General features: G+C 41.0%; 1 protein-coding gene and 1 long non-coding RNA gene across 5 annotated transcripts in view; one reads left to right on the top strand and one right to left on the bottom strand.

The window, feature by feature from the left end:
- The window catches only part of DUSP22 (dual specificity phosphatase 22), a 45,852-nt gene that overhangs the window by 12,825 nt on the left and 10,104 nt on the right, over positions 1 to 22,923 (top strand). For all 4 annotated transcript variants that reach the window (XM_084509828.1, XM_084509829.1, XM_084509831.1 and 1 more), the window contains 2 exons: positions 4,570 to 4,652; positions 19,371 to 19,420. In XM_084509828.1, coding sequence (XP_084365954.1) covers positions 4,570 to 4,652; positions 19,371 to 19,420 — 133 coding nt within the window. The remainder of the gene's footprint in view (positions 1 to 4,569; positions 4,653 to 19,370; positions 19,421 to 22,923) is intronic.
- On the bottom strand, positions 1,171 to 3,442 carry LOC311431869. Its single transcript, XR_014689680.1, has 2 exons — positions 2,293 to 3,442; positions 1,171 to 2,248 (listed from the first exon to the last, which is right to left on the bottom strand). It is a non-coding gene; the product is annotated as an uncharacterized lncRNA (long non-coding RNA).

Here is a 22,923-nt window from a genome sequence, read left to right as displayed (position 1 = left end):
CGCTTGAGTACGTCCCCGTTTGTTGTCTCTGAAGATCTGTGGGCATTATTCTACTCGGGCAGTAGCACGTTGAAGCTGTAGTATGTTCCCGAGTCAGCGTGTTTGAGGTTGCACAGCTAGAGGGCAGAAAAATTCAAGAAGAACCACAGGTGTCCACACAAAGTACTGTAGCCCGAGTTCGGTGTGAAAGCCCAGAGGGAAACAGGGCTCTTGGGCTTCTTCAGTGAAAGTTAGTGAGGAGCTGCTTCATTGCAAAGGGGATAGGAGGGGTAGGGGAGCAACGTGAGGTAGAAGTAGTAAACTCTTCTGCCTGGCTCTTCTTTGGGGGGAATTTTGGTTTGTTCCTTTCAGGTGAAATTCAATCCTGCAGCCCTCAGAAGACAAGGAATTTATTGTGGGATTGCCTGTGTCCTCCGTGCTGGAAACTTGATTTCCCTTGAAAGGCACCTGATGAAAATAGATGCTTTGTTTCTTAACAGACTGAGCTTTTTAGCCTTTTCCTGCACAAATAGAACAACTTTTTTTTTTTTTTTTTCTCATCTGAGGCTCCAAGTGAGTGCTTGTTTGCCTCAAAAACCAAAAGATGTTGCAGTAGTGAGCCCCAGAGATTCAAGGGTGTTTCTGCCTTGAGTATTTAAAGAGCTTGTGTCCTTCCTTGCTTGTACTCATAGTAGGAAGATTCGAGTTTTTCCAATGGAATATTTGGGGGCTTTTTGATTTGAAGGGGAAAGCCACAATATGAGGTTTAATTCCCCTGAAGAGTCCGGTGTTGCCGTGGATGACCTGGAGAGTCTTGGGAAAGTTTGTGCCCTTCCTGTTCCTGAATATAAAATGGCAGTGCCCCCCAAGTGGCTCTGCTGTGTTTCTAGATCCATCCTCCTAACAGCTTTTTAGTGCTTGTGGGAAAAGTTCCCTTTTTCTAAGACTTTGTTTCAGGTATTGAGAACAGGAGAGACTGCAGTTTCTATTCCCTTTTCCAGGTTCATCTTTTAAAGGAAGACCTTGTATAGGTACTGTCACTAAAGAGAACATCGGGCACTTTTCCTCAGCTTCCTCACTCCCTGCAAACGTCCTCCTGAGAGTCTGGGACAAAATATTTGTTAGAATGTAATATGAAGTGGTGATGGGAGGTGTGGAGTCTTTGTGCAGGTGTGTTGTGTGTGTGAGTGTGGGTCACTGCACTCTGCTCTCCCATCAGGAGGGCTTTGATCCATTCATTTTCAGTAATAGCTCTCAGTGGTCTGAACCACTGGAGATTAGGTTTTCCTTAAAATCCTAGAATCATTGAAATTGGAAAAGACCTGGTCCAACATGTCCCTTGGTGCCACATCCACATGTCCCTTAAATACCTCCAGGGATGGGGACTCCACCACTTCCTTGGGCAGCCTGTCCCAGTGCCTCACCACCCTCTCTGAGAAGAAGTTCTTCCTAATACCCAGTCTAAACCTCCCCTTTAAATGGCTCCCTTGTTCTCTGTAAAGCAGAATATAAAGAGTAGAAGAAAAGGTGTTTTATTTAAAAACACACACAAACCAAACAAGGAAACGCTAGAGATGATGAAACTCTGGAGTCTCCGTTTGTCTGCATGGTGAGACCTGACAACGTTGTACTTAGGGGCCTCACTTGCTTTGTTTTTGTATACATAACCTAAAATTTTATGCTGAAAATCTAATAGCTACTGGCGTACTGCATGACAAGCACGTTTCTTTTCATGCTAACAGCAAAGTCAATTTGGCTTTGGCAGAGGAAGAAGAAAGGATGTCTTTAGTATGGAATAGCTAGCTAACCAAGGGGAGGAAAGGTAACAAACTGAAAATATGAAATGAAATCGTCTCCACTGTGTGGTGACATCTAATCTTCTAAATTAACAGGTGTGGTGCAGTTACATGGTGCAGATTGAAACCTGTGCCACTGAAATGTTTTTTTTTTTTTTCGTGTTCCTGGCACGATCAATGCTTTTGTTGTCAGTAGTAGGGATGGGAAAGACTCTGCAGCTGAAACTGAGGAAAAAGAAGCTAAGTATGGGCATGGGAGGGAGAGAGGAAGACTTCTTCAACGTGGACTGCATCTTCTTATACCAGGAGTGAGTTTTCTGAAAGCTTTACTCAGAAGTCCCCATTAGCTCAGAAGCATTTCGGTGTATGAAGCAGAACATTAGGTAATCTGCTGTGAGGAATAGTCCCACATTTGAGGGACCTTCGGGGATGCACAAGGTAGATTTCTGCCAGGTTTCCTTCATCATCACGTTCTGAAATGGGGTGGTTCAAAATGCAAGCCTGCCTGTGGTTGTACAGCACTGCGCTATAGTAAGGAAGTTGGCATTGCTGTCAGTGGTAGGCGATTCTTCTGGCTTTTGGAGGTTCTTTACATAACCCCTTACATGTTTGGGAGTTTATGGTGCAAGACTGGATATCTCATTTGTACTGCTGTTGAAATCAGTGTTGTCTATATTATCTGTAGAAGACTTATGGCAGGGGCCAGGGGGAGCAAGGGGGATTTCCCTTCATAAACTGTTTACAATTTAGACCCAGATAACACAGTCACTGGCTGGGAAGCTTTTTCTCCTCTATTTTCCGTGATTTGAGTGATTGGTTCCTAAATATATTAAGGACCTGACGTTACCCTGGGATGCAGCTGTAGGACAGAGCCATTTCCAGCTTGCTTCTGGGAATGTCTCTTACTGTGTAGTTCTTATTTAGTTAATTGAAGAAGTAAGACCTTTCAATCCTTTTGAGTTGTACTCTATCCATAAGGGTTTTAAGTCTTCACCAAAGCAGTCAATGCTTAATGTGGGTGATAGCTGCTTCTGAAGACATTTGCCCTGTATGTCAAGCCACTACTTACCATGTGGGTCATGCTGATAATTAGGGGATGGGATCTCATTATGCTAGGTGTGCATTCACACCACGAGTTCTGGCCAGCAGGCCCTGAAGTCTGTTGATTTTTAGGCACATTTAGGTTGGCTTCTAGGGTTTCCAGCCCCTTGCCTGCCTAGGTGTTCTCAGAGAAATCAGGACTGTCCAGTACGCTGTTATTAAATCTGAAGGTCTGGTGTATTAGAAGACCCCTCCTGGCAAACACTGGTATTTCTTCTTCGAAATGCACACTCTGAGGATCTTAGGATATTTTAACTGTTCTGTGAAGCTGGACCTTGTTTCTGTTTTAGATGGAATTTGTGCTAATTCTCTCCTGAAGGACTAGGTATCTGTGTTAGTCGTACAGGCTTGAGCAGCAGCAAGCGAAATTGATTCAGTTTTGAATCTTTCTATTTTATTAGCCCCAAAGGAGCTTTCATAATTGGATGAAGGTTAAACTTTGTTGCCTCTTTTTTTTTTTTTCTTGTGTGGATCTTGTTCATGGGGCAATATAATTAAATGTCCAATTCCTCTTTCAGATGCAGAAAAGGCATTGAAACTTTATAGTGGAGTGGAATAATACGAAGCAGGAGATGCTGATTGAACTCTTGCCTGTACATAAAGAATGTACAGGTGATGCTATTGTTATTTTTGTACCTAGAGAGAGCCGGTTTGAAACCTCTGTGGTCAGTGCTCTTTTTTTTGTGTGAAACCAGGCTAATGTGAACAGATTGTAGGGGTTGATTGGGAAGGCAGGTGTTCACATCTTAAAACCACTGCTGCAATTGCCATGACGTGTCGTGCCGTATTCAAGCAAAAAGGTCAAAAGTAAGTGGACACAAATTCACGTTTACCTGTATTAGTGGCTCTTTGGGGTCATTTTCTGACACGCTAATGGTTAAGCATGGGGAAAGTTGTTCAATGATGACAGATAATCTATTTTACCTTCTTTCTCATAGAAACAAACCCATGTTTTCACAGTATCTAGCAGCAAAATTTCTTTCACCCGAGTTTGCTTTCCAGTTTTGAATGTTTGAAACTCCTTGGTCAAAGGTCTAGGAACTACCTTTTCACAACTATGCTTCCTTGCTGCAGCATATTTCGTGCTTTCAATATCTCCTCAGTCTCTCTTCGGACTTAAAATTAAGCTGTGTATTAGCTAAATGCACCTTTGACCCTGCTAGTCCACAGAAAGTAAGAATTTAGTTGTGGTGCTGGCTGGCCTGTTAATACCTTCGTTCAAATGATTCAAGCCACCTGGTTGGCTTCACTCCTCAGGCCTGGATATCACCAGGTTGATCCCCCAAGTGAAATTGTATCTCCTGAAGGGGGATTTGTGGGTGAGAGGAGGTAAGCTATTTCGCATGGAGCTCTGGCTGCTTGCTCAGATGGCCATCACCTGCACACAGGCATGCACAGACTTATATTTCAGATGCAAAATACATGAAACTTTTGACTTAAGAACACATTCCTGAGTCACTTAAGCTTGTTCTTTATATAGTATATCATTTGTTTTGGAGTAGAAATGTTTCTTCCCCTTCCCCCTCTGCTGATGGTGTTCTAGAACAGCTGCATTTGGGGTTTTGCTTTACTTCACGAAGCTTCAGAAAGAAATGTAGCAATGACAGTGATTTTCTGTGTGTACAAGGGAAAGGGGAGTGGGCTGTTTCAAGAGATTAAAAAAAAAAATCTTCCTTTTTTTCCTTCATCACAGATGCCCGAGATGTAGAGCAATTGAGCAAGAATAACATTACGCACATTCTTTCCATTCATGACAGTGCCCGTCCTATGCTTGAGGTAAGAGGGGTGGGTCTGCCATAAACCTATACTTTGCAGTTGAGTGTCACGCTCATCTTGGGGTTAATTTCATGTTCTGTATGTTTGCTGTTTTGAAACGGAGTTTGGAAATGTTTGACAGCTGTAGTCTTTGGATTCAGTCACAAATTCTGTTGTTGCTGCTGTTACAACAACAAGGAATGTAGCTGACGAGGGAAGAGACAATTATAGTGTCAATCAATATAACACAACAATGGGATTGTTATTAATCTAATAGCAAAGGTAAGTTTTCTTCTGTGTGGAGTTCACACATCACTTAAACAACTATATTCCTGTTCCCCTTTTCCTACAACCAACTCTCCTTTGTACTAGGCCGCTTTCCTGAATCTTTAAAACGAATCATCTGAGAAGCTTGCAGTCCTTTTCCCTGTAAAATAGCCTTACTCAGGCTTGGGGTGTGGGTGAAACAAGTGCTCTTTCATATAACATTACCCTAAAGCAGCAGAGCATCTGTATGTCTCCAGCACTGTAACATGAAGTATTATTCCCCGTTTTACGGAAGGGGAACTGAGCTGAGGAGTTGAAATGACACAACTTGCTGTGTCATCTTGAGCAGCGAAAGAGCTGGAACCAGGCTGCTGGTCTCCTGTGTTTGACTCAACTGTCAAACTTTCTTTATGCCATGTTACCTTGAGAAGAAGGAAGTGTGGCTGGGCCTTGCTACACCTTAAAATCCTGATTTATATTGGAATTCAAGGCTTACTTCAAACTTAGAAGTGTGTGATGGTTTTACCACAAAAAAACTACTTTTTGTAGTGTCCATTTAACTTACGGTGTGCCTGATGCAGGTTAATTTGGAAACCTTGAACTTCAAGACTCTCCTTAGTTGAGGAGAGTTGCAGTTGGACTGACTAGAGGAGATGTAATGTTTCCTCTAGGGTGTAGTTCTCTAAATGAGCCGGGGTTTGACTTGTTTTATCGTCATGATTAGCAAGGTAGGAAGACTAATTATGGCACAGTTCAGCTGCAACCTCAGGCCAGTGTTCCTTGTGGTGTTGGCGGTAGTTTTGGCAGCCCACATGCTGACCCTTTCCCCCCCCCCGCCATCGTTTGTGGTGGTGCATCTGTTTGTGGGTCTGCGTGGTGAATAGATCTGGGAGCTCGTGTGAGTTAAATATAACCAAGTCACCTTTTCTAGCTACCCCCACAGAAGGCATGAATGATTACATTTACTGAGATCAGTTCCCAATCTGGTTCATGATGCAGTCTGAAAACTTACAGGGGAGTGGGAACAGTGACTGGCTGAGGGTGGACTTGCCTTGTTCACCTCTGCCTCTGAAAGAAAAGTTTCTCTAACTGTGCCTTCTGTTTTTGCAGCATGCAATATATTTGTCTGTGTGCTGGTGGTGTGGAAAGCTAAACTTCTCCCTAGAAAATATCTGTTAGGTTGTGTTGCTTCCTTTGTTATTTACACCTTTGCCAGGTTGTAGGTAGGTTTCTGTACAGCTTCTGTATCCACATGGTGCTTGAGGCTTGTTCTCAAGCCCACTGAAGTCAAATGGGACTGCTTTTCTGATGCATTTTCAGAGGTCACTGGCAGCAAGTGAGGGTTCATTGTGTTCAGAACACTTGATGTTATTCGGCCCTTTAAACATGCAATTGCTGTGATATGAGAAGCATTTTTCCCTGAGGCGCCCTGTTTTGTGTGTGTGCATTTATGTGGATGCTGATCATCTCTGAGAAGCTGTGTTTATTTTTTTTTTTCGTGCTGTGGTAGTTGTATTTATCTTTTACTAACAATATTTTAAGTATTTCCTAATCATCCTGTAGGAAATGCTACAAATATTTCATTAAACCAAGTTTTCTCTGCAAGCCATGGAAGGGTAAGTGTTTTTAGAAGTAGAAAAATTGATGTTCCTGACATCAATTACCAAATTGACAAATTGGTGACAAATTACCATATCTCGTCAGATTTTGAAGTTACACTAGTGATTGATGTGATGCGCAAATTCTTCTGATACAGCACTTAAAGCTGAAAACCTTGGGTAAAGAGTGAAAATGACCCATCTCGTGTCATTGTCCATACAGGGTAGGAGCAATACTCCAGAAGTCAAAGCAAATGTCAGCATATAAGATGAACACCGACTTGTTAGATTGTAAAATTACTTTCCATTTTAGTAACTGACAGCATTGCCCCTCTCAGAGTATGTGATATTACAGACTGTTTTCACCTGTTCGTGTTTAAAGTATTCACAGTAGCTTTTAAAATGTGTGCTTCTTTCTGTGCTTTGCCTATGCTGCAGTATTTGGAAATACGCCTCTTTAGTTCCTCATAGCTTACTAGCTTGCTTGAAAATGACTGTAGAGTTTCACAAAAAACACTTGTTATATCAGTTTAGGTTTCATAGTGTGTTCCTGTTGAGGAGAAATGATTTAAAACGAATGTTTTCTCACTGAAATTTGGTTTCAGAAGTTATTTTGATGATTATTTACAAATCCTCATGGACTTGCGAGTTACGGGTGTCTCATAATCAAAGTTCGGCCCTGGGAAGCTACTGGGGACTTTCAAGCTGGGATAACTAGAAAATGTAGGTTGAATCAGGTGGAATATAAGACCTTTTATACCTTTAGACATTGGCAGCATACGTTAAGTACAAGACATAGAATTGATTTGTAAGGCTTCAAGTGTTTTAGAACGGAAGGGATCTGCCAAAATCTGGACTAATCTATCTTGCAACATTGCCACTTAATTCCTTTCATATAAACTGCTTCAAGAAAATTTGTCCTCTAATAAAAAACAAATCTAGAATTAATTTAGATTTAGAAAGCATCCTAAGGCTGTGACTTCAACGAAGTACACCGTTGCTATGCGGGGTCTTAACCACTAAGGTAAGCATTTTTGTAGTCTAAAGATGCAGGTTTATAAGTCCATCAGAAAAACTATGGGTAACTGGTGGCCTGTCCAAGTGAAAGGACTGCATGCCACATGGAACAAGGTTTGTTAACTCAGAGGCATGGAAGGAACCCCCTGAGTAAGAGTGGTGTCTGCCAGCACCATGTGTATTCCTGCACAGAGGCATTAGCCTACTGTTTTATAAATCCACACAAAAGGCACATGCAGAAGAGAACAATTATGTTTCTTGCCACCTGCTTTCTAATCTCTCTCTCAGCTAGTTCAGGTTTGAAAATCTCTATTCAGAATGTAGGGGGAGAGTGAAAGGCAGATGGGAAAACAGGTATCCATGTGCTTTAAATAATTGTCTATCTGGCAGTGGCCAGTTGGATCTCTCAGTAGAGCTCTTTTTTTAAGGACGGGATAAATAGCTTTTGGGGGTGGAGACCAAAAGGCCTAAAGGCCTGACTTCTGTGCCATCCAGATATCCTAACTGAGCAGGTGCAGTCAGAACAGACAGTGAAGATGGGCACACTTAATTCTTCCTGAGCAGTTTTTCCCCCTGTCTACAGACAATATATTTCTTCAGAAAAATCCAGCTAGGCCAGTTAAAGCCTTTTGCTTTTGGATTGCCCCTGCAACCATTGCTCCTTTGGGATACTCTACAAAAGGTGTGAAAAGGCCTCCCAAGATACATTCCTGTCAAATACAAATGTTCTTTACCTGCTGGAGCTTTTCAGCATGTTAGAAGAGACAAAACCTAACGTGTTCCAACATACCTTGCTGCTATTGAGTAGTACACACAGTGAAGTCATGTCAGTGACCTTCACCTTAATTTCAGTAACTCTGCTCTGTTAAGGCTGGGGTCTAACAACGTTTGTGCCACTTGATCTAAATGAAGGACGTAAAGGCAAATCTTGTTAATTGTGTTTATAGCAAAGCACAGGTTACAGGTCTGTTAAGTGATGTGTTTCACCATTGAATTTCCAGGTGTTTGACCCTGTTTTGAGGGATGGTGCTTGGAGAAGGATGTGAGTCCAAACCAAATTGGATGCTGGCGTGGACTGTGCAGCTGCTTAAACAAAACTGCATCCCATCCTGGGAAGCACGTGCTGTTCTGGACAGTCATGTTCCAACAGATGGACTTGGGGCATCCTTAACTACCATTCTTACCTGTCCCCTGCCACTGGGTGCACACATGGCAAAAGCAAGAGTGCTTCCTCCACTGCATTGGGCAGTGGTTGCTGTGTGCAATGCAGGAAGGCACTAGTGCTAAGGGGTGCTAGAATTTCTTCTGTTTTGACAGTCGTTCAAGTCCCAGAGACCAATATCCACAGAGATTTTGGTCTCTGGGACACAGAGAATGATCTGATTACAGCCCATGGGTCCCCATGCAGAGGAACCACCTCAGAATACCATGATGTGCCTGGCTGACAAATGAAGTTGCACACGTTCAGGCTGGAAGGAAGCAAGGCTTTTAACAGGGAGAGTAAGTTGTTGTTGAAACATATGGCCAAGGCAACAGTGGATTTTCTTACGTGCTTCACTTCTGTGTGGAATTTGGTTCAAGTAAGGCTGTTACAGAGGTCTTGTTTCTCAGTCCTTGGTCTGTCCGAGATGCTTTGGGGTGCCAGTTGAGGGGACTGCTGTGTATGTTGTAGACACCTGTCCATCAGTCCGGAAGGGGACTGAAACTACCCGCTTCTTTCACATGGTCCACCACACGTTTGTCAGTTACTAGTAATTTTGTTGTTTCTCTTGAGTAACGCCACAGGGTTTGACCTAGCAAATGCTTCAAATGTCTTACCAGTCACTTGTGGTTGCGGAGCCCTTTGGGATTAATTGACTTGCAGCGCTGTCATTGTTAGACAGACTACTTGTGCATCACAGGGCGCTGTGTATGCTGCTCTCATCTTGGAGACATCGTGATGACCACAGTCGTGTAGGTCTTAAATAAACAGGACTTTACCTGGGCGTTCTTGTACTGTCCTCTGTCACAAGCTTTCCATGTTAACAGCAGCTCTGTTTACAACGCATTGCAAACATTAGGAGTAGGTTTTTGCATGTGTGCCGCGTGTGAGTTTTTTCTGTGCTTTCTGTTGCTAGAGAATGTTTTTCTTTTTAGTGTCCTTTTTCAGATAAGGAGCGTATCAGCGTATGTGGCAGTTTCAGTTGAAGTCATTTGAATGAAGCGTCAAAAACTGAAATCCCAGCAAAACATGCCTGATTCTGAGGGTCTTGGGGCTTTTGTCACGTCTTTCTGCCCAGTGCCAAAGCACTTGAGGTTTAGGCATCCCCATATCATGTGAATAGCCAGTCTGTGTCCTGGTGATAAGCATGTATGCAGGTGGTGCTGTTTCAAGTCTTGTGGCTTGTTGGATTTCTTCTCTAGACAAAAAAAGAGTGATCTTAAAGTGTGGTGTGGATTTTTGAATGCTGCAATGTCTTCCAGTTAGTAAGAAAATTAATACCTATGAAGCATCCACTCTTCTTTGCCTCCAATGCTCAAGATACTAGCTTTACAGGTTGTTTTTCTCCCCATTCTGCATAGTTAACCAGAGCACCAGCAGAGTACAGTTATTTGCGCTTATTTTCTTTATTATTCTGGTGGCATTAACAGTATCATCTTAACCTGGTACATGTTGTCTCCAGAGCAGTGGCTTTCTTTCTCATTTTCCTGAATCGATGACTATGTAAATATGGTAGGTAGGTGGAGGGGGTGGTAAAGAACAGCTAATTACTAACTCAACTAAGCATCTTTCTTTTCCAGTCTGATTGTGCAGCCAGAACAACTTGAATTAATTGTATCTTTAAGGTAAACCTCATGGGCCAGGTCATCTTATAAAGAGTTTGATTTTCCTTGAAAGTTTTCCTAGAAATTTTAAAATTTCTGCCAGAGTCGAATTAGGGTTTCAAATACTCAGTCCCTGAGAAACTGAACTGAAAGGGAAAAGCACAGCTAACACTCTGTGCTGTTAGTTTAGAACAATCTTTCATATTCCTTGAGTAGACAGCCAAATACCATAATAAAACAATATGGCCAACAAAAATGTACTCTAATTAGAACAGAACCAGTGTGTGGAACAGAAGTTGTAGAAGAAATAAGGTTGCAGAGAAGCTGTACAACTTTTCAGCACCATTTTCAGTGCTGAATGTTGTGATATACCTGCTCAGTAAGGTGTTAAGGATAAGAAAGTTGCAGCTCGGGAAATAGCAAGAGAATGTATTGGATCGAATTTATGAATTAAAAATAAAAATTGTCTGGAAATAGAAAAACTAAACAGCTGATCACTTATCAAAAGCTGAAAATTATTTCCAAGATCTAATGGTCATAAAGTGCAGATAATAAAGTATAGATAATGTAATAAATAATGTCATAAAGTATAGATAATGCATTCATATCAGCCTGCATTAAGATCTGAAATCTGACTTCATGTTTTTAAACCTGTCTGGATGTTGCAAATCTTACTGCATTTCTAGCTGGACCTTATAGCTTTGCATGTCTAAAGCTCATCTGTAAACTATACTTTTGCGGGTTTTTAGAAAAGGAAAGCAAACTAATCTGTGGAGGAGCTGAACTGGCTGCTCTGGTATAATGCAAGTAATCTGCCTCTACATTTTTGGATAGTATTTTTGCTGAGGTGTTTATTTGTTTGCTTGTTTTTTCTATGTGCTATTGTTAGCACTCAAGAATATGATGGGGTTTACTATGGGGGGCTTTCACAGAAGCTATGAAGGGGGTGATAGCCTCAGTATTTTTTAGTTTTCTAATTCTCCCTTTCCATCAGCACTTCGTGGTAGTTTCTTTCTCTCGGCTACACATTCTGGACAGGATTTTTCTTTCTTTTTTTTTTTTTCTTTTTTTCTTTCTGTTGTGTGTATTGGGGCATACAGTGCTGAAACAGATGGAGAAAAAAAAAATCCTGTCATGCCCTTTGCTGCTTCAACTCTGGAAGTGCTGAAAGCCACTTCAGTGCTTTCTTCTTTGGTTCTGTATTGTGAAGGAATATCCCCACACAGAAAACAGTCCAGAAAGTATTTGACTGGACTCAAAAGCATACCATTGCTCAACATGAGATAACTAAAAAGAGGAAAAATTGGGAAACTAAACAGCCAACATGTGCTAATTCTGGGCAGATGTGGCTCAGTGAGTGAGAAAGGCTAGTCTGTTAAAGCTGTGTTACTATGTTGGATAGCATACAGAAGCCTTGAGCTGTAGGAGCCCATTCATATATCAGAATTGCATCTTGATGATGTGCTGAAAGAAGCCCCTGCTCGGTATGGCCGCACAACTTGTTCTGTGCGTAGGCTTTGCTGTCTTCCGTATCCAGCCCAAGCACTTATGGGAGCCATTAGAGTGAGATGGAAAGTCAGCCTTCAAAATCAGAGTTGCTAATATCATATCACAAGGCCATTGCTGTTGTATCGAGATCAGCTCTGGAAATGATTTAATCAGGTCAGGGTATTGCATTTCTATTTCCACCACTGAGCTCTCGTATCACCAGTGTTGCTACCAGTGTTGCCACCACTGGAAGCCATCAGTTTTCAGCCTTTGTGCTACCATCAAGAGGAAGTGTAGAAGTGCCTCTTCTACTCAAAAACTTAACTTTCTTTTACGGTGTTTCACTGCTTTTTCATGGTAAGGTTTTCCCCTCATGAGATGTTTCAGAAGACCATGCTGAGCAAAATAGCTACCATTTTTCTTTCAGGTGTAGCAGCGCCAGAAGATTTTCTCTAGCTTGAAGTAATGCCCAGTCCGGCTTTGGCTCTGCTTGTGAAGTTAGGGCCTCTGACTAATTTTTCAAAAATGACTTCGGTGCCCTGCTAAGAAGCCTCCAAGAGACTTCCACGGAGCAACTTTTAAAGTGTGTCAGGCCAGGTCTTCGTCATGAGTTACCCTTGGCAGAGGCCGCTGTGGTGACGATGCACTGAAATCAGTTCATCGTTTGAGTTGCTCAGCACACACCAGCTGTGTCAGGGGAAGCATGTTCCTCTAGTGACAGGTGGTAGGAAAGAAAGGGTGAGGAGCTTCGGAAGCTTTCAGTAGCCAGTTGTTGGTATGAGGGGTTTTTAGACCAGCAAGTGCTTGGGCCGGTGTGTCTCACTGGTTGGATACCACGTTGACTGGAGCAGAACAAATGCTCTGGCCCACCCTGTGAAGAGCCTTAATCCAAGTGTGTGATGTGAGCATGTTACAGAGGTGTTGCCAGCGTGTTCCAGCACTCCCTGAGAGAAAGGGGCAAGTGGGATTTATTGCTTTATCGTCGTACTCAGAGATTCCCCCTTAGGGTTCAGGGGCCAAGTGTGATAGGCAGTGCTCAGATGTTAGGTTTGCCACGACGTGTCTGGGGGTTTAAGTACACCCTCTAGTAAAGGCATATGAACAAGGTCCTTCCTCTCAACTGAAGTGTGTAGTCCTGTAAATACTCTCGTTTACATCTCTGAAGGAGATGTAAAGTGCAAAGTTATTAGTATTTTCTCCTACTTCCCATTCTTTTGGGTGAGCCAGGTTAAAGTTACCATTCACGTTTAGGGTTAGAAGCAGTATGTGCAGCTCTTTGTAAGTCAAGTCAAAGCCTTGACTTCGCAACATTTCTCCTTATAACGTTAGAAAGGTGGACTGAGAGGAGAGATTGGGAAGGGGAGCTTTAGTAGGACACTTTTTGTATTTGTGACTGGCAATTTCCAGCCTTAAGGCTGGGCTTTTCAAAAGCGTTGCAGAGCCTATTTACTAAGAAAACCATAAACTTCACAAAAAAAACAACACAACACATATGACTTGCAAAAAGCTATTTTATTATATAATAATACAACACAAACTGAATGTATAAATTCTATTGCAGGAGCTTCCTGCTTTTCTGCAGTTCATATTCTCCATGTAATTTCAATTTCATTTATAAATATTTTTTCAAAACCAAACCTGAATGTGGTGTTCACTAAAGTCAATTAGTGGTTGTGTTTTTTGCTGAAGCACAAATGTATTTTCTATGAGTCATTAATAAAATCAACACCGATGGTGATTGCTACACAAAGCAACTGAAAGGACAAACAAACGGTTGAATGGTTTTTCAGTTTAGCATGTTCAGTTTGGTGTATTACTGGACAAAACTCTTGATCAACTCTTGTTGGTTTGGCTTGAGGAAGCTTCGTGCTGGCTGTTTCCCACTTTAGCTTTTTTGCTGAAATGCCCCTAAACAAAAATAAGTCCTGTCCTCATCTGTTGATGTGACGACTCAAATTAACACATGGTTTTTGACTAACCTGAAAGAACTTGCCAGGTGCTGGAGGTTTTCTATTTGCATCTGGGTTCACAAATTTAAGTTTAGGGTTTTAGGTTTAAAAAAAATTTCTTGGAAGTCGTTGATGGTATCTTTACATAAATTTAAATATAGCGAGGTTTATTGCCAAAAATACAATCCTGCTCTTTTTAAAGTATTTTTTTTATCTAACTCCACCCTCCCGATGGAGAACAGATTTTTGTAATTTTACGTTCTTTTTTTTTCATCTTTCTTCCTTATCTTTTAACATTCTCAGTTCTAGATTCAGATTTCCAGTGCTAAGAAGAATGTCCAAAATGTTGTATATATAGCAATGGAGGGGACCGTGTTCTGAAGAACGTCTGCCAAGTGTACTGAGTTTTATATAAATATAATTGGTCTTTAAACTATATGTTAATATGATTTTAGCTAGTAATCAAACTGAGACTCAATCACTTCAGAATGTCTTTTTCATCATTAGAGAGGAGAAAATGTCCGTATAGGTGCTGCGCTTCTCTCATAGTACTACTCTTTACACGTTATCCTGTTTGGAGTTGAATTTTTTCTTGGTATTAAGATTTGTGTGCTCTTTAGTGATCTTATTTTTAGTCGCTGACCCATTATCTGACATGTAATACGTGCAGAATTTTGCTGTAGCAAAATGACACATCTACATGTTCTACTATGAAAACAATGCCAGTTTTTGCAAGTTCAGTTAAAATGAATGAAGCTCGAGTATTTTTTCTTTTTAAGCTAAGCCATAGTAAGTAGATCAGAAATGGAGCATTCATTAAGAAATTGGACTGTTATCTTTCGTGAGCACTATGTAAAGTACTGGATTTAATAACAAAGATGTATTTTTTTTTAAGAGCTAATAACATTTAGAAGGTCTTGTTTTAGTGTTACTGGCTTTTCCAAATGTGAAATTACTGTTTGGTTTCCGATCTTAGTAGATTAACCTCAAAAAAATAAACACAAGTTTGAAAAGGCCTGCAATTACTGTAGTATCTTTTTAACTTCAGTGTAAAGCCTCTGTGTGCGCGCATGCATGTGTGTGTGTGTGTGTATATATATATATATATTGTGTGTGTATATATATATATATATATACACACACACACATATATATGCGCACCTAAACCTTTTTAATCTTAATACCTATATATTGACTGTCACGGAACTGATTTAGTTCTAGGACCTCTGAAATTGTGTAAGTGTTGTAGTTTCTCAAATACCAGTGAATTTTAGAAATTTTACCAAACTCTCGCTTGTTTCAACTTTGACAATCTTGAAATCAGAATACTTGCTCTAGTTTTGTTAGCTCTCACTGTATCGGTTTAACTGTAGCATGTAGTTTCAGGGCCTAAGAGACAGAAATCTAGTTTTGGTGGTTACTCTGTCTGCTGAAACAGAAAACAGAAAAGTAAATGATGTTTTATTTTATTCATTTTTTTTTTTTAATCTTAGCAGTTCAAATGCAGCAGAAGAAATAGGAGTGATGTTTTTAATTGATTGGGGTGTCAGAGTCATCACGTGGATAATCAGGAAAAAGTTTAGGAAGGTGCATGTTTCAGAGGGTTTGTTGGTAAAGGTGATCGATGGAGAAAGTAAAGTGAGCAGTGATTTAAAAGTACCAAATGGAGAGTAGGAGTGAATTGAGAGACAAGCAGAAGGAAACTGTGTTCAGCATCTCATTGACCTAGAAGCTTAGATTTGACCTGATGAATATTCACTGGAGGACAGCCTTTTCTTTTGCATTAGGATGTGTGTGAAATGTTTCATTACCGGAGAACATACCTATTTTCTGTTTAATGAGAAAATTGGGTTGATTTTTTTCTGATAATCTGGGAAAAAGGTGGTTTGGAAAGAGAAGACAACTGGCAGGTGTCAGCTGAAGAAATGTTTGAATAATAACATTGGCACCAGTATTCAATAAAGTTAATCTCATACTTCATGTATGATTTAATACTTCTTTTTGCCTGTTCTTACAGTTGCAAGCTTTTCTCTTTGCTTTGAGCAAATACCATGGTTTTGGGACAAGTAGCTATTCTCTGGCACCTAATTTCATGTGTGCAGTTGAAGTAACACACTATCTGTTTTGAGGTGTTTTGTCCTTTCTCCACTGAATAATTCTTAGAAAACTGTCAGTCCAAGGGAAGAAAAAACATTGATTTAAAACTAAAAAAAAAAAAATCCAGACCTCCATACAGCGTGACATTAACCTTATATTTTGTATTCCCTTCACTAATGTGCAGTTTTGGATCAACTCTGTATTGCGTGTGCAACCAGATTAATGTTTATTGAGTGAAGCTGCTGACTTGGTACTGGTTTGGAGATTGCTGAAATTTTCACTGGGAGATAGTCTGCTTTACTCTTTAACAGTCTTTTGATGTTTAGCTTACTCTCTTTTAGTTGCCGTGTTTCAGTGGTTGTTGCCTGCTTACATCTTAGGCTTTGCAGTTTCAGAATTGCAAGCGAACTCTGCAGGATAATAAAATAGCGATGTCTGTGTCCTTCTTGCATGCTAGTACCCCATCTAAAATGTTGTAGCTATTTACTTGTTTCCTTGACAAAGTGTTCTGCTTTGAGAGGTCCCTTTGGGACAGTTCTTAGATGTTATCTGCAAAGGTATGTGCTCAGGAGGAAGAATGGTGTCTTGGGGCACAAATAAACAAATATTATGATCCTGGGTAGTGTTTTTTTTTTTTTTTTTTTTTTTTTTTTTAAATACAGACAAGAGGGTTCAGTCATGAAGTGTCTTCCTATTGCCAATATGTTTTAAAAAAAGAATGTGTATCCAGCATACGTGAATAAAAGCTAATCCCAGCAAAGTATGAATAGCTACACAAAAAAAATCCTAATGGGTCTCATTTATGAAAACCTGCCTTGTGCAGTCCTGTGTAGCTGCTGTATTTCTGGTATCCGATTGTGATGAATGATATTTGATTCTATCATTATTATTGTTTAAACATAAAGACGCAAAACTTGATGGTAGGGTGGGATCCTCGGGAGTTACCAACTCTGGCCAAACTGCTTGGGTTAAAGTCACAGAGTTTCACTGGTTTATTTTTTATTTTTGTGCCTGTGAGAGTTGGGTTAGGCCACTGCACAATACTTCTGAAATCCCACCTCTAGCTATTTCTGAGTTGAGTGTGTGATTATTTCCTCACAGGGAGGAGTCCATCACCACAGCCTTCCAAAAACACCACACGCAAGACACGCATCCGTCCAAATACCAAATTCCAGCAGCTTCTCAAAGAGGAGGTGTTTAAAGTTATTTTAATCAGGCTCATTGGCTGATGCTGAGCGTTTGTCGGCACAATAATGAGAGGAGTGCTGGTGTTACTTCACTGGAAGTTGTAGGTGCTGCAGTAGGATCAGGCTCTGGATGAGCCATTCAGTACCATATGCGGTCTCCTACAGGCGAGTTTCATGCTTGCTTGCGGTACTGGGAACTAGCCAGCCATGACAAAGAAAAAGAACACTGTGGGTCTTCACCTTGTGCTGGTGCTACTTCTGCTTTTAGAGTGAACATCATCTGAAAGCCCCTCTGCATGCAGTTTGTGAAGAGCACTCAGCATGTGCCACAGCTTCTGAAATCCGTGGAGCAACTTGTATCAGTCAGCCTGTGTTGTAGGAGCAAACCCAAGGCACATAGCGTGTGCTAGTGTTAACCTGTCTCCTACTTCAGTTTTCTTTGTCTTTCTTCCCTTGGCAGTGCGGTTAATGGCATGGAGTGGTGCAGAGGTGTGACAGATTGGCATACACGTTTACTTTCAGGTCTGAGGCCCTGTTTCTACTGGAGTGACTCACTTGGAAGTGATGCTAGTGTCCAAGATGAACCTCTCAAATGTGTCATACAAGGTTGTTATCGTAATTACCTGTCACAATGCAATTACCGTCCTTGGTTCAGGAGCCTGTTAGTGGATGTATTACTACTACTGCAAGTTTCTAAGTGGATGCGTCTACATGAGCCCTTGTGGATCACCGTATGGCTCTGAGGCCATCCTGGTGCCTCACAGTAGACATCCCTTATCCTGACACAGGGCAAGGAAGTCTGGTAAAGCACAGGCATGCTCTCAAAACTGTGTGGCTGTGAGGAAGGCACTGGCCAGAGAAGTTCTGTCAGGCTGAAAGAAAGGCTGGTGCTTTATGGAAGTGTTAGTAAGGAGGTGGGGGTGAGGGATCACCACATCCTTTCTGATGTAGCGGTGAAGTTCATGCATCTTGTAGAGGATTAGTGTGATGGTGTGTCATGGTGCAAGAGGCCAGGGCCACTCACACAAGTGATTATTATTCTTTGGTGTGAGGTGACAGGTGAAGTAACAAAGTGCTTGTAGGGAAGAGCAAAGAGAGGATTCTGAGCCTGCACAGTGCTGGAGAAGATGCTACCTCAGGTAGCTGTCACATTTGAGCAATGAACTTTTCACACACAGCCTTCCACCTAGCAAATGAAATGCCTGGCAGATGTGTTTATGTTCCACCTTGTTGGCAAATGTCACTTGAAGGATCTCTTGTAAAGAAACGTTTGATTTTTTTTTTTTTTTTTTTTCCCCTTGTGTGTTACTGGATGAGTGTGCAAAGTTATCAGGGGTTTTCGTATTGTTACAGAAAGATAACCTAATGTCTATTTTGTGGTGGACTCTTTGCTGTGAATCCTTATCTTTACAAATACATCTGAAAAATTCACAACTCTGCTTATCTCAGATGCTGAAAGACTTCCAGTGAATAATTTAGTTTTTATGTATTTGAGCTGAAACCTATTTTCTTGGAAGTCCTATTTGAGAAGTCAGCTAAATATGCTTTCAGAAGCGTTCGTTTTCTTAATAGTCAGAAGGGCAAAGGGGGCTTTGAAAATAAAATGACAGTTAAACTGAGCGTTAACAATGCAAAGCAGTAGAGTATGATTACACTGATGTTTTAAATATACCCAGTAACACTTCCAATGCATGAGAAGTGCTTGTCAAACTTCCCTAATTAATCTTGTAACTTACTATGGTAGCTGACTAAAATGGTGAGGCTAACTTTGTGGAAGAAAAGTACGGGTTTTATGGTTGTCCTTCTTGAACTTTCAAAAAAAAAATTAATTTTAAAAGCAAAAAGCACCCCACAAACATAATTTTCTTCTCCAAAATGCATTGCATTTTGTTTGGTTTACCAGCCATGTGGAAAAAAAAATGATTAACACAGATTCAAAAGAAATTGCTTATCACCATTTTAAGTTGAAGACTTTGTTCAGAGAAAGGGAAGGGCAGGAGACAACTTAGTTTTACTAGAAAAATAAGAATGTGATTTTTGGGGAAAAAAAAAAAGAGCTATGCTTTTTTAGTAAAGATGTTTCTATTTAAAAAATCTTGCTGCTGGTCCCTTGGATAAGCATAACTAAGTTAAGTCTTGGCAACAAAGCAGATGTGAAAACAATGTTTTAAAACCTGGCTGCACAGAGATGGTAGTTGCTTGTCTGAATAATGGTGCATCTTCCTCAAAATCTGTAAGGCTGCACCAGTCTAGACCACGAGTAGCACAGTAGTAGATAAGTGCATGTGACTTGGATGTTTTCTTCTAATTTCTTTTTGCTTCTTTACACAGGGAGTGAAGTATCTCTGTATTCCTGCTGCTGACTCACCCTCGCAGAACTTGTAAGTAATTTAAAAATAAAACACAAAAACACAGAAGTCCTTCAGTACACCACGGTGCCTGTTTCATAATAACCTAAAAGATCTGATTCTGATCTCTCACAAATATTGCACTAATGTGTTTTTTTATCTGTTAACAAAACACAATAATGCTTTCTTGCAGCCACTTCGGTTCTGCCCCTGCTTTTTGTAAGGGGTTTATAGGAGGGTCAGTGCATAAACATTGTTCATCCATTTCTGGCTCTAAACTGTAGGGGTTCCTCAGTGTGCCTGCTTGGAATTTATTCCCAGTTTATTCTAGCCATTATTTTTGTGAATCTTTTTGCTTGACTACTCTTTCTTGCTTGCACTATCTCTAGCCCCTAAGAAGTGGAAAATATGTGCAAAAGCTATGAAGCCTGGTGCTTCAAAGGTTAAAATGAATTCCTCACAGTGGGCCTTTTATAAAAAGCCCCAGTGTGCAAAGTACTCCTGCAACTGTCTGCTCTGGATGAGTTGCACCTACGTCTGAAGGCCCCACTGCACTTATTAGTAGACTGGCATGGTGGGGAATTTGTCTGCGCTGGAGTGATTGTTGCCTTGAGCATGTATGTACTGAAACTGCTGAGTCCCAGCCTCGATCTTTCTCATTGCTGCTCACATTTGTGAAATGCTGATTGACTTGCCCTTGGTTTTAATGTTTTGAACCATTGAACTGAAGGTGCGTGGCACATCTTGATTCCAAAGAGAAATCAAAACAAATTTTGTAAGAGAACTTGGATGGTGACCAACTCTTTCTTCTAGAACTCACTGTTTATGTTGGGGACAGATGAGGGGGGTTTCAGCCACATCCTGCTAGCAAGTTTTGTAGAGAGGCAAGTACTTGAAAGAAGCCTGGTATGTACGGAAGGAAATGCAGCACTGCTTTTCTCTCACATCACAGCAATATTCCGGCTGATGCTTTCGGTGGATATTTTTAGAGAGTGTATTTCTCATACCCTAGAAAGATTCCAGTGTGGCATTTGATGTATATTGGTTTGTCTTCTCATTGTGATGCGTTTCTTTAATGATTAAAAAAATAATAAAAAGCTCCCACCACCAACAAATAAACACAAACCAAAAACAAACAAGGCCCCCTTGTCCCCCTCCCCGAGCCACAAACCCTTAATTTTCAAGACAGGTCTGTAATGAGAAGGCAGATGGTTAACTACCTTTGTCACAGACAACTAGCTACGTTTGATACTTAAACTAAAGTAAAAAATCAATCCTTTTTTGTAGAGGAAAAAAAAAAAAAAGAGATTAGAGGGAAACGTTCAATGTCTTATTAATTGTTCATTGGTATTCTGAGATCTGTAGCATTTCTGAAATGTTTTCCAAAATCTGCTTCCTTTTCTTAGTAGAGATCTGGATCAATTCAGGGAAGGGACTAGAGGGTGCAACATTTGTGGTGAATATTAATTATTGTACAGTTCAGTCCCTCCATCACTGTTAAATATCAAGGAGTTATATTGAAAAACCACCTCCAGCACTTGAACTGTCTGGTGTGGTATCAAAGCTATTAAAGCTTCAGTAAGAAAATACAATATTTGCATGAGTATTGTTTCTGTTATGCTGAAGGCGTCTATGATTCTTGCTTTGGTATCAGGTGGTTGCAAGCAAACGTCATTACTTCTAATACTGAGACATTTTATCACTTAAAATAAAACTTGATGACTAACCGATTTTTCTTTTTTTGCTTTATACAGTGCAGAAATTCAAGTAAAGTCAAATCACGATGTCCCCAAGCAGTGTTTCTACTTGCTTTGCGCGTACAGCCCTCTGAAGCAAGAGGAAACTGTTTTTGTTCAGACTGTGGGGACATGACAGTCATATCTAGGAATGGGTGACCGCACCATGTATATGCCCCCTTTGTGGAGGGGGAGATAAATGGGGAGGAGATCCCTCTGCAACACCCTTACATATCTACCCTCTTCTCAAAGGAGATTCTGGTGGTCTTGGGGAAAGAAAAAAAGAAAAGCACCCTCCTGTGTTGCATATCCTTGTGTTAGCAGTTGCTGCGAGGCACGACAGACTGGACATGCACTGCTCTCTTGCATGTGCTGCCAAACAGCAAGTTTGTCAGAAGCTCCTGAAGCTTTGTTGCTATCTTGCAACAAAGAAGGTCCAACTGAAGGCCCTAATCCACTGAACTTCAGGTCTGTGAGCTCCTAATTCACTGCAGCTTAGTTTTTGTGAGGGGAACTTTACATAATGCACCAGTAATCAACATAGGCTTGTTTAGTAGATCTCTTATCCTCAGAGGGATGAATTGCCAGAGAAATATAACAGGGATTTACTTCCCTGTTAATACATGAGCACTCACTGAAGTGGCTTGAAAGCTTGCCTCTGCTCCTGCGTTCTGCACCCACTTAGTACAGCAACACAGCAGTTGCTGTTGAGACCAGAGGTGCTTCCTAGGAGTTAAATGAGTGTTTCCCTGGACCGTGAGTATTTTGCCTTGGGCCACTGACTTCCCCAGAAATGCGATGTCCTACAGAACCTGTTACTAATAGGGTATTCTGTAGAAACCAAACCTTCCGTTTCTGCCCTGCTCTAACCAATTGTCTTAGGCTCTGTGTTTCTAAGGAACTAGCATCCAACTGTCAGGCTGGTCATGGTGATAACCCAGAAGCCAGGGAAACCCATTATGAAAAGCAGTTTAGGTGGACCTTTGCGTTTAGATTGCCAGAGGAAAGCAACATCAAGATACCTCTTCCTATCTGTTTTTTTTCATGCATTCTTTTTAGCCTTTATAGTATTTCTAGAAGGCTGAGCAGCAACTGTGATATTTAGGTCTGGTGTTGTAACTCGGCCCTCTGGCTAGCTTTGGATAATCCAGTCTGCTACCGTATAAGTTTAGGTAACTTTGACATCATGCTGGTAGGGGCACTCTACTGGTTCTTCTTCCTGTGGTGTTTCCCACTGTGAAGATGGTGCAGTTTGAGACCGAGTTTTAAGCTGGGAAATGTAACAGTAAGATGTCACATAATTAATTGTATTGAAGTAGCTGCTCAGTCCAACAAACAGGTTGTGATTCAAGGCATTTGTCAAGTGTTTTCCTGTTACAGATGATAATCAACTATTCTGTGGTTAATGTAAGACTTGCCATTCTTTGTGTCTCTGGCAATTGCCTCACGGTTAACTGATCCTCAATCTCAGTTTTTTGTGTAAATAAGTTTGTGTCATAACTTTGAAAATGTGTTTAGGCAACCGTGTCCGCTGTGGAGCCAGCAATGCTCTTATACCATCGGTTGTGGAAAAGCACGTTTCTCTTTTTCTCTGACTCAAGGTGAGGAAGGGTTGTGGTTCTACAGAGCAGCCCTGGTTCTGAGCTTTGCTATTTCTCTTCTCATTTTCATGATTGCCTGCAGACACTTACACTTGACAGTGAATCAGCAGACAGAGTGTCAGCAATAAGGAAGGACAAATAAAACTGAGTGAATGGCGTTCACTGCTAGCTATATTTAGTGCCTTGCAAAGGTGCTGTG

The sequence above is a fragment of the Aythya ferina genome, assembly GCF_964211825.1.
Source record: "Aythya ferina genome assembly, chromosome: 2".
In the NCBI taxonomy this organism is placed as follows: Eukaryota; Metazoa; Chordata; class Aves; order Anseriformes; family Anatidae; genus Aythya; species Aythya ferina.
This window is presented reverse-complemented; position numbering and strand designations above follow the sequence as displayed.